The 12,500-nt window shown below is 38.6% G+C and overlaps 2 protein-coding genes across 4 annotated transcripts in view; one reads left to right on the forward strand and one right to left on the reverse strand.

Moving 5' to 3' along the window:
• Positions 1-1,827, reverse strand: part of mrto4 (MRT4 homolog, ribosome maturation factor) — a 6,549-nt gene extending 4,722 nt beyond the window's left edge. The window contains exons 1-3 of the mRNA XM_081358011.1: positions 1,425-1,827; positions 1,080-1,138; positions 746-849 (exon numbers count right to left, since the gene is read on the reverse strand). Coding sequence (XP_081214137.1) covers positions 746-849; positions 1,080-1,138; positions 1,425-1,452 — 191 coding nt within the window. The 5' untranslated portion in view covers positions 1,453-1,827. The remainder of the gene's footprint in view (positions 1-745; positions 850-1,079; positions 1,139-1,424) is intronic.
• Positions 1,828-3,543: 1,716 nt separating this feature from the next.
• iffo2b (intermediate filament family orphan 2b) overlaps positions 3,544-12,500 on the forward strand; it is a 40,210-nt gene continuing 31,253 nt past the window's right edge. For all 3 annotated transcript variants that reach the window (XM_081358108.1, XM_081358109.1, XM_081358110.1), the window contains exon 1: positions 3,544-8,713. In XM_081358108.1, the coding sequence (XP_081214234.1) occupies positions 8,238-8,713 (476 nt within the window). In that variant the 5' untranslated portion in view covers positions 3,544-8,237. The remainder of the gene's footprint in view (positions 8,714-12,500) is intronic.

Consider the following 12,500-nt stretch of genomic DNA (forward strand, 5'->3'; position numbering starts at 1 on the left):
AATGCACACAGACTCATGGGGACTCGTGTCACCGTGGGGACCTAAATTGAGGTCCCCATGGGTACAAAAGCTTATAAATCATACAGAATTAGTTTTTTTGAAAATGTAAAAATGCAGAATGTCTCCTGTGATGGGTAGGTTTAGGGATAGGGGCAGTGTAAGGGGACAGAATATACAGTTTGTACAGTATAAAAACCATTACGTCTATGGAGAGTCCCCACAAAGATAGTGCACCAGACGTGTGTGTGTGTGTGTGTGTGTGTGTGTGTGTGTGTGTGTGTGTGTGTGTGTGTGTGTAACTGTGAGTGAGTATGTGAGTGAGTGACAGTATGTGAGAGAGTGTGTGTGTGTGTGTGTGTGTGTGTGTGTGTGTAACTGTGAGTGAGTATGTGAGTGAGTGACAGTATGTGAGAGAGTGAGTGAGTGAGTGAGTGAGTGTGTGTGTGAGTGAGTGTAACTGTGAGTGAGTGACAGTATGTGAGAGAGAGTGTGTGTGTGTGTGTGTGTGTGTGTGTAACTGTGAGTGAGTATGTGAGTGAGTGACAGTATGTGAGAGTGTGTGTGTGTGTAACTGTGAGTATGTGAGTGAGTGAGAGAGAGAGAGAGAGAGAGAGAGATTGAGAGAGAGAGAGAGAGAGAGAGAGAGAGAGAGAGAGAGAGAGAGAGAGAGAGAGAGAGAGAGAGAGAGAGAGAGAGAGAGAGAGAGAGAGAGAGAGAGAGAGTGTGTGTGTGTGTGTGTGTGTACCGGCTGTGTTTCCAGGCCGTCCTGATGTCTTTCAGTTTGTTGTTTCTCATGTTCTCCACTGAGAACACAAACACGTATCTGTAGATATCTGCACATTTCCGCAGCTGATCAGGAGAGAAGAAGAAAAATGATTTTCACCAATCATAAAGCTATAACACTCATCAAATCTGGATGCACAATGAGTGGCATTAATGATGAGACTCTTCATACAGTCACACCATTTCTCCATTGAAACTTCAACATCTCAAAACATGATGGATAACATGATCATCTGGTATTACCATGGTAAATACTTGTAGGATCACCCAAAAGAGCAATGAAAAGTCCTACTAACCTCTTCAATCAAGTTCTGTTTGGACTCCAACCCCTTCTTGGTTGTTTTGGTTAAAGAAACTGTAAGAAAATAAAGCCACTATTAACGATAATGACATTAACACATTCAAACACACCCAGCTGCTTCAATAATAACCTCAATAAAATACAGTAATATTACAGTTTAACCACACGCACTGAAGTACATGAGAAACAAGTATCAAACATCAATTTATTTTAATAATGTGCCAATTATAACGTTAATACGTTCAACTCTTAAACCACACCACGAACTAAAGCTCGACTGATTGTAATCTATGGTGTGTAAAATCGAATAATAGTAAGTGATAAAACATTAAATTCATACCCTTCTTGTCTCTCTTGGATTTCGGCATGGTGCTCACGTTGTTTTCTTCTTCGCCTGCTGATCTTCCAGCGCTTGACGAACAGTGAGGAATCACAGCGCCAACTAGTGGTGCTCGAGCTACATCATGAATATTAATCAGATCACAGCGCCGACTAGTGGTGCTCGCTGTACATCATGAATATTAATCAGATCACAGCGCCGACTAGTGGTGCTCGCTGTACATCATGAATATTAATCAGATCACAGCGCCGACTAGTGGTGCTCGCTGTACATCATGAATATTAATCAGATCACTTCTGCACAACCAGCAGGGGGCGCAGCACAAGTGAAATATTACAGTATTAGAAGACAAGTGCAGTACAGTAGATTTGAACAGCTACTTTCTCTTATTTCTGACGACGACATCAGGGAAATCGGTTATTAGTCTATGAAGATAGTTTTTGAAGCTTTAAGGTTTGCAGTTTTTATAGTAGCCTATATGCAATTTTTAACATTAGCCTATGTAGGCTACAGTAGAAAACACCTAATTTTATCAATATGCACAATAACTAAATACTTCAAATAAATAAACAAATTAAACACAGGCAGGGGTGTCCTAAAGTAATGCACTATAGGCTACTATACTTAAATATTATTTTTACTCAAGTAACCTACTACTTTTATAGGGCAAGATAACCTCTGTTTCTTGAAATTAATGAATTAATTATTATTTTTTATTTTTATTTTACTTAAACACTCCTTAAATATGTAAAATTCTGGCACTGCACCCTTTAACTTTAATATAATTTTTGTATTTTTCATTTCCTTGTTCACAACAAAACAAAATCAGCTGCTGTCAAACAAGGACCAGATCTCAGGCTGATCATTTCATCACGTCATGAATACACCTTTTCCCCAGACGCCTAAAACTCATTAGGAACTGCCTTTTTCATGATAGATTTATATGAGAAAAGATGGATTCACATGGGCACTTAACACTTAAATGAAAGGATTTGTAGCAGACATGACTGCATTCCCAAAAACTCTGGTTTTGCATATTTGTTCTGTCTATTCAAAACAATTGCAAAAATTGCATATGATCCTCATAAATCCATGGGTGTGTTTTCTGCACATGTTCAGATGGCCATCAAGCCAGGGCAGGTTTAAGGTGTATGCTTGTGTTATAATGTCTTCTGCTCATCAATCAGTCATTTGGAGAAATGAAAGCGCTCAAGCTTTGTGTTGCCACAACATGCAAAAGTGAAAAAGTCATCAACTCAACGCCTTCTTCTTCTGTGTGCTTCAGCTTAAAACTTTCTACTGACAGTGTTCATTTATGAGTTTGCCAAATGGCTCATTAATGTCGAATCTGCTTGGTTGTCAATATTATTAGTGATATGAACTTTTCAACTCTGACTAATTAATCACAAATTTACATTCACTGAACTGATTATGTTGTTGCAATGAGCATGATGTAAAATGTTTATATAGATAGATAGATAGATAGATAGATAGATAGATAGATAGATAGATAGATAGATAGATAGATAGATAGATAGATAGATAGATAGATAGATAGATAGATAGATAGATAGATAGATAGATAGATAGATAGATAGATAGATAGATAGATAGATAGATAGATAGATAGATAGATAGATTTTCAACACTGATAATAATCCTAATGTTTTCCGAGCAGCAGATCATTAGAATGATTTCTGAAGGATCATGTGACACTGAAGACTGGAGTAATGATGCCGAAAATTTACAGGAGTAAATTACATTTGACTATATATTAGCAGAGAAAATATTTAAAATTGTAAAAAATATTTCACAATATTAATGTTTTTACTGTATTTTTTGATCAAATAAATGCAGCCTTGGTGAGCGAAATAAAACTAGGTAGATTTGTGTCTTTATTATTCAATCAAAAAAAAGGTTGCTTCAATCAAAAAATATATTTTCAATCAAAAAAAACCGTTTCAATCAAAGAAAAAAAGTGTTTGAATGCAAAAATATATTTGAGACTCAAAAAAATGCATTTGAACACTATTTTTTTTTGCTTGAAAATGTTTTTTTTGATAGAAGTGAAGGTTTTTTTGTTTGAAGCAACTTTTTTGATTGAAGTATTGTTGTTTTGTGTTTGGGCCATATTATGGGTAGGACATTTGTGTCTTTATAATTCAATCAAAAAAGAAGTTGCTTCAAACAAACAAAACATATTTTCAATAAAAAAATCACTTCAATCAAAAAATAAACCTTTTCAATCATAGAAAAAATGTTTTTGAATGCAAAAAAATATTTGAGACTCAAAAAATTGCACTTGAACACTTTTTTTTTGATTGAAAATGTTTTCTTTGATTGAAGTAATCTTTTTTGTGTTTGGACCATGTTATGGGTAGGACATTTGTGTCTTAATTATTCAATCCCAAAAAAGTTGCTTCAATCAAAAAAAAACATTTTCAATCAAAAAAAAAATAATTTCAATCAAAGAAAAAACTGTTTAAATGCAAAAAAAAAAAAATCATTTGAAGTGTTTTTTTTTATTGAACTTTCTTTTTTTTTGAATGAAGTGAAAAAAGTTTTGAAGTCGTTTTTTTTTTAAATCATTTTGACACAAACGTACCGCAGTGGGGGCGGGTGCTTCCCCATTGGTCAGACATGTTTGAGTGACAAGTGTCTACACCAACGACGTCTTTCTGACAAGCAAGTCATGGTCGCCACTCGCCAGCGAGCCAGGAAGCAGTGGTGGAGTTGTTGGTAAGTAGATAAAACCGTATTAAAATGATTGGTGTCACGTTATTAGCCTACTCTGTTTGATATTTCGATTAAACATACAGCTTGCTAACTTAGCTCACGTTGACTAATTTGTGTGATGGTGTTAGATATCTGACGCCTCATATTGTCAGGCAGGCTAGCAGGGTGCGCTAACGGCTAATTGAATTGTTTATTTCACTTAAGTAACGTTACAGAGGCTTGCTATGTGCTTGTGCTATATTGTGTTATAATACGTAACGTCATTAGTGGTCAAACAACAGTCCACAGGCCAACTGTTGCCCACAGCGCTGCCTGTTTAGCAGCAACAGGTCATGCAGAGCCTGAGTCTATCTTCTCACACAGCCCACAGGATTACAGCTATTTGACCGTCCCGCTCTCTCTCTCGCTCACGGGTAGTGGTCTCCCCACCATCACAGTCAAATGCTCGCAGACACAGAGGCAGATGCTGTTATTTTGAGAGCGGGGCTTACATATGCCGTCCCGTACGGAAAATAATGTTGCATACCACCGGTAACATGAATATATATTCCGTTGCTCGGTGCGCAAACTAGCTGTGTCAGGCATTATTTATAAGTAGCCTAATGTCCTGCACAACTCCACATGGAAAACTGGCAGTTCAATGAAGTGATGCTTATTGTCTGACATAGTGTACAAGTAGTTACTAGCTTAAAGTATTGTGCCAATAATGATCCTTCTGGTAAATTTGGCATTCAGTTGAGACACAAAAGCTCTTAGTTTAATGAAAATCCTTGGAAAAGAAGACAAGATGGTTTGTTTAATTAGTATTCATTTATTTATATTTCTAATATCATATAGTATTGTCCTGTCAACCCATTACAAGTCTTGCCTTATTCAGTGTTGATTTATTGACATGTTTATGTAAGATGTTTTATTAGAAGGTGTGTGAGTGAAAGTTGTCTGATCAACAGGAAAAACAATTAGTCCATCTGCTGCCTGGAAAGATGTTGCAGTTAATGTAGGTAGCTATCGTTGTCTGTGTGTGTGTGTGTGTGTGTGTGTGTGTGTGTGTGTGTGTGTGTGTGTGTGTGTGTGTGTGTGTTGCTGCAGACAGAGACATGAGACAACTTAATTTCAGCTACTTAAGGCTTTAGCTAGTTAGCTACTTTAAAAAAAAAAAAAAAAAAAAAATATCTGGCTAAATGTACGCTATATATAGCATTAATGCCATTATGCTTAACGGTTACACTAACAAGCCATCAAAATTGATGGCTTGTATAATAAAAGTAACCATACGACACTATTGAGCAGTTATAATTGAGAGTGCAGCAATACCTGTATCGATATCAATACTGCTTATCAATACTTCAAATAATTTGATGCAAAAAATAAAGTATCACATAAAGAAATTAATGTGTCATGCCTACAGAGCACAGCACCTAGAGACACCAAAACTTAGGCCAAGCCAGGACCAGAGTCCTACATTATCAATCAGCATTGCAATAAAATAGAAAAATACAACTTCAGACAACTTTCACTCACACACCTTCTAATAAAACATCTTACATAAACATGTCAATAAATCAACACTGAATAAGGCAAGACTTGTAATGGGTTGACAGGACAATACTATATGATATTAGAAATCTAAATAAATGAATACTAATTAAACAAACCATCTTGTCTTCTTTTCCAAAGATTTTCATTAAACTAAGAGCTTTTGTGTCTCAACTGAATGCCAAATTTACCAGAAGGATCATTATTGGCACAATACTTTAAGCTAGTAACTACTTGTACACTATGTCAGACAATAAGCATCACTTCATTGAACTGCCAGTTTTCCATGTGGAGTTGTGCAGGACATTAGGCTACTTATAAATAATGCCTGACACAGCTAGTTTGCGCACCGAGCAACGGAATATATATTCATGTTACCGGTGGTATGCAACATTATTTTCCGTACGGGACGGCATATGTAAGCCCCGCTCTCAAAATAACAGCATCTGCCTCTGTGTCTGCGAGCATTTGACTGTGATGGTGGGGAGACCACTACCCGTGAGCGAGAGAGAGAGCGGGACGGTCAAATAGCTGTAATCCTGTGGGCTGTGTGAGAAGATAGACTCAGGCTCTGCATGACCTGTTGCTGCTAAACAGGCAGCGCTGTGGGCAACAGTTGGCCTGTGGACTGTTGTTTGACCACTAATGACGTTACGTATTATAACACAATATAGCACTAGCACATAGCAAGCCTCTGTAACGTTACTTAAGTGAAATAAACAATTCAATTAGCCGTTAGCGCACCCTGCTAGCCTGCCTGACAATATGAGGCGTCAGATATCTAACACCATCACACAAATTAGTCAACGTGAGCTAAGTTAGCAAGCTGTATGTTTAATCGAAATATCAAACAGAGTAGGCTAATAACGTGACACCAATCATTTTAATACGGTTTTATCTACTTACCAACAACTCCACCACTGCTTCCTGGCTCGCTGGCGAGTGGCGACCATGACTTGCTTGTCAGAAAGACGTCGTTGGTGTAGACACTTGTCACTCAAGCATGTCTGACCAATGGGGAAGCACCCGCCCCCACTGCGGTACGTTTGTGTCAAAATGATTTAAAAAAAAAACGACTTCAAAACTTTTTTCACTTCATTCAAAAAAAAAGAAAGTTCAATAAAAAAAAAACACTTCAAATGATTTTTTTTTTTTTTGCATTTAAACAGTTTTTTCTTTGATTGAAATTATTTTTTTTTGATTGAAAATGTTTTTTTTTTGATTGAAGCAACTTTTTTGGGATTGAATAATTAAGACACAAATGTCCTACCCATAACATGGTCCAAACACAAAAAAGATTACTTCAATCAAAGAAAACATTTTCAATCAAAAAAAAAGTGTTCAAGTGCAATTTTTTGAATCTCAAATATTTTTTTGCATTCAAAAACATTTTTTCTATGATTGAAAAGGTTTATTTTTTGATTGAAGTGATTTTTTTATTGAAAATATGTTTTGTTTGTTTGAAGCAACTTCTTTTTTGATTGAATTATAAAGACACAAATGTCCTACCCATAATATGGCCCAAACACAAAACAACAATACTTCAATCAAAAAAGTTGCTTCAAACAAAAAAACCTTCACTTCTATCAAAAAAAACATTTTCAAGCAAAAAAAAATAGTGTTCAAATGCATTTTTTTGAGTCTCAAATATATTTTTGCATTCAAACACTTTTTTTCTTTGATTGAAACGGGTTTTTTTGATTGAAAATATATTTTTTGATTGAAGCAACCTTTTTTTTGATTGAATAATAAAGACACAAATCTACCTCCATAGATGGATGGATGGATGGATGGATGGATGGATAGATGGATAGATAGATAGATAGATAGATAGATAGATAGATAGATAGATAGATAGATAGATAGATAGATGATAGATAGATAGATAGATAGATAGATAGATAGATAGATAGATAGATAGATAGATAGATAGATAGATAGATAGATAGATAGATAAGATTAGCAGGATGAGCAAAATCATTTTAAATTGCAAAATATATTTTTTCTACATAATGCCAAAGTCCTGCACTCCCTCCTGTGTGCGCGAGTGCGCGCCTGCGCGTCCCGGGGTGTGTGTGTGTGTGTGCGTGCGTGTGTGTGTGGCGCTGGTGAGGGCGGAGAGTCCGCTGCGGATCTCCTTCTTTTAGGAGTCTGAAACTCGATCCCGTCGCGCCGGTCGCTATAAAACAGTCGCGCGATCACAGAGTCAACCGGAAGAGTCTGAGTGAATAACATCAGTGTGATCGGAGACTTTGGAGTTCATTCTTGCGTTATTATCACTGAGATGCGTCGCAGATCTCCAGATGTCCCGGACTTTCAGGAATGAGCTGACATACACACAGCGTGCTTCGATATTCCCCCCCGTTCCCATGGAGAACATGACGCGTCCTGGAAGGATAGACAGATAATGACTGCATTGCTTGTTTCTGCTCGATCGATGAGGGGTTTTTACGCATGAGAAGAACTGCATGGACACACCAGTTTCAGAGAGAATCTGAAGGATTTGAATTGAGGTAAAGCGCACTGGTTCTGTATGAAAGCATGAGTTCCCTGTTGTTTGGAGAGGGGTTTCTGGGCGGTGTGGTGAGCGGTGCGCCATCGGACGTGGTGCCCAGAGCTCTGCGCAACGACCTGGGATCCAACATACATGTGCTCAAGACCCTCAACCTGAGGTTCCGCTGCTTCCTCGCCAAAGTCCATGAGCTGGAGAGAAGGAACAAACTCCTGGAGAGCCAGCTGAAGCAAGCCTCCAGTCAGCCGAGGTATCCGGGCTTCTCCTTCACGCGTGAGGTGGCCGTTCAGACTGACTCTCTGGAGTCCAGACTTCCAGGCACCATCTGGAGTTACACGCACATTCTGAGACACGGGGAGCGCGTGAAGACTGTGCAGGGACCCGGGGTCTCCTGGACCCATCCGGACGGGGTCGGGGTCCAAATCGACACCATCACCCCAGAACTAAGAGCCTTATATAACGTCCTGGCCAAAGTCAAGCGGGAGAGGGATGAGTACAAGAGAAAGTGAGTATACTGTGTTAACTGCATCATTTACTGATGCTTGGCTTGAGTTGTGTGTTGGGGACAGTTCTGTAGGCCTGAATGAGCCTGCTGGTCAACGACTGATTCATTGCAGCAGAATTTCTTGGCAGGTGAACAGCATATATTGAAGGGCCCAGTTGTGTATGCATGAAAACTGGACAGAGTCCATACAGGACAAATGATGTTGGTGTGTTTATATGGGAAATATTTCTGAGAAATGATTCATTAGCACTTTCATTGAGGATATATGCAATTGACTGGGTTCTTTAAAGATGCAATCACATATATATATAGATTTTTTTGCATTGCATTGCATGTGACTGATTATTAGGATGATCTTGTGAAGGCAGACAGAGACTTGAGCGCTCTGGTGAGGTTCAGCACGTTTGTTTTTCCATCTGTTCCGACAGCAGTGATTACTATTATATAGTCACCTCTAAATATACCAGTTTTTCTGGCAATGCTCAGCAGTGAAAGTCCTCCAGTCCTCCTGCAAATTGTGCAGCTGTCTTCAGAAATATGATACGAGAACCTCTTTGTTACAGTTGCCCAGTGATTTAGTTCATTGTTTCATTCATTCCACTGGGGTGCACAGGAATCCAGAGACTTGATAGGTTGTGAATCTCTCAAAACATTTCAAGATGATGTCTGACTGTCAGAATCAAAAATTATTGCATACTGACAATAAGGCATGCTTTTATGACCATTATGATATATTGCACTGTGATATAATTTTCATGAAAATCTCATTACTGTAATACAAAAAATTTAATTATGATTGATTGAACACTATTGATAAAACAGAAAAATAATTGAAATAAATGGAATAGTAAAAGTAAAACAATATAGGATGCATTGCAGTAATGAGGTTAATTTTTTGCATTTACAGTAATGAAAAGTTGAGGGTAAAATGTGCTGAAAACTATGCTTCTAAATATAGATATATTTTTCCTTTGCTAAATATAATTTCCTATTTTGTTCTAATGGTTTTGTAGTGTAATATGAGACAGACATGATGAAAGATTTCATTATTTCCATGCAGCCTTTGTAAATGAGATTACAGTTGAATGGGTTTTTATTAATGCATGACTTCTGAATGACTTCAAACACTGTGACCTCAGAGGAGCCGCGTGAATATGAGTGTGTGTGTGTGTGTGTGTGTGTGTGTGTGTGTGTGTGTGTGTGTGTGTGTGTGTGCCCTCTTTGCCCAGGCATGTGCTGACTCACTAGTAAATACTGCTGCCTTATCCTTCAGAAAAGCCTCAACAATGAGCTGGAAATGAAGGCGAGTAAAGAGGAAACGTGTGTATGAATCACATCCTGGTCCTCCTGCGAGTGATTCACAAGCCCCACACTGTTGCTGTTGTGGGCTCGTCTTTGTCTGCGATGGCCATCAATTATGCCATCATGACGCCACACAGGAACCTCAAATGGGCCACAGACAAGTTAGGATATGAAATCAGACAATATCTTTGTTTTTTTGTTAGAGATTCATTGTATGTTCTACAGGAAGTTTACCAACCATTTAGTCCATAAGTGAAGATAAATGAAACTTCCTATAGTTATTATGCTATTTGAAAGGCTCCTGGTTTTGTTTTGCAGGTCTTCTACAATAGGTTTACATGCATCAAAGGCCAAAAAACACTTTCATTTTCTCATAATGTATTTTGCAGCATCAGCTCTTTTCTCACAGTGTCTGAAACAGTTCGATAAATGATTCGGTCTCTCTAAACCCCTTCTTTCCGTAAGCCTTCTCTCCTCTGATTGGTCAAATGGCCCAGTCTGTTGTGATTGGTCTACTCTGCTCTGATTGGTCAAACGGCCCAGTCTGTTGTGATTGGTCTACTCTGCTCTGATAGGTCAAATGGCCCAGTCTGTTGTGATTGGTCTACTCTGCTCTGATTGGTCAAATGACGCAGTCTGTTATGATTGGTCTACTCTACTGTGATTGGTCAAATGCCGCAGTATGTTGTGATTGGTCTACTCTACTGTGATTGGTCAAATGGCACAGTCTGTTGTGATTGGTCTACTCTGCTCTGATTGGTCAAATGCTCCAGTCTGTTGTGATTGGTCTACTCTACTCTGATTGGTCAAATATTCCAGTCTGTTATGATTGGTCTACTCTGCTCTGATTGGTCAAATGCCCCAGTCTGTTGTGATTGGTCTACTCTGCTCTGATTGGTCAAACGGCCCAGTCTGTTGTGATTGGTCTACTCTGCTCTGATAGGTCAAATGGCCCAGTCTGTTGTGATTGGTCTACTCTGCTCTGATTGGTCAAATGACGCAGTCTGTTATGATTGGTCTACTCTACTGTGATTGGTCAAATGCCGCAGTATGTTGTGATTGGTCTACTCTACTGTGATTGGTCAAATGGCACAGTCTGTTGTGATTGGTCTACTCTGCTCTGATTGGTCAAATGCTCCAGTCTGTTGTGATTGGTCTACTCTACTCTGATTGGTCAAATATTCCAGTCTGTTATGATTGGTCTACTCTGCTCTGATTGGTCAAATGCCCCAGTCTGTTGTGATTGGTCTACTCTACTGTGATTGGTCAAATATTCCAGTCTGTTGTGATTGGTCTACTCTGCTCTGATTGGTCAAATGGCACAGTCTGTTGTGATTGGTCTACTCTACTGTGATTGGTCAAATGGCACATGTTGTGATTGGTCTACTCTACTGTGGTTGGTCAAATGGCACAGTCTGTTGTTATTGGTGATCGGAAACAAAATACCAAATCTGAATTTCAGCTTCCGCTCTTCTTTAGCACTTGATACACAGTGATACGAACAGATGGGGTCAGTTTTCCATTTCAGTTCCAGCACGAGTCCTCATCATTTTGAAGTGCATGCAAACTGGATTTGCAGCGCTGAAAACAGCGACCTCTCGACATGTCGACAACACAAAACAAACTGTTTGAGGGCCAAAGTAATGTTGAATGAATGTTCACGAGCAGCAAATGAAGACCATAGGTGACATTATGAACATTTGTACAAACCTTAAAAATGACTAAAAGGTTGTTGTTTACTGGGTCTAGTAACACCCTAAATACGCACTAAAAACCAGATGCTCATGTGAGCCAATAATGGCAATAAATGCCTAGACTTGAGACATAATGATTTGAAATGCTCTCAGATTACATGTCCATTACAGCTAACCACTTAGTGTTAGTTAATGACGCACAGAGAATCATTAGTTGGATCGTTCCCTTCCATGTGAATTAGTACAATTAAAAGAATTGTTCCTCTAAGTGCATAATTAATTGGCAACAAGCAGAACATGCTTATTAACACATGAAATGATGTGAATGATGATGCATTTGGTGTCAGAAGGCGATGCACGAGTGTTTTCTGACGTTCTGATCGTATAAGCAGTGTGTGTTTATTTGAGCGTCTGTGTTAACAGGTTTCAGCGTTCACACTGTGCATGTAAGCCTTCCTTATGTGTGTGTAGTTGTTCCTGCTGGAGATATCCGAGCCCCACACTGCTCTTTAGTGCTGACTGAAGTTCATTGGATGTGAATCACTGGTGTTCATTACACCACACACACATATCATACGCTCAGTGTTTGGGAAGTGCAGATCCTACATGTCCATTTGCTCCAACAAATGCATTATGTTTAAGTTTGAACAAGTGATTTGCGTTTTAAGGCTTATTAACAATAGCTTAGCTATAATGCTCAAATACACAAACCACCTCCCAGATCTGAGCATGTATTGAGTGTATGTTTGTTAACTTGTGTGTGATCTAAATGAGTAGAGTTTTGATTCAAG

Source organism: Scardinius erythrophthalmus (assembly GCF_964197995.2).
Source record: "Scardinius erythrophthalmus genome assembly, chromosome: 25".
Taxonomy (NCBI): domain Eukaryota; kingdom Metazoa; phylum Chordata; class Actinopteri; order Cypriniformes; family Leuciscidae; genus Scardinius; species Scardinius erythrophthalmus.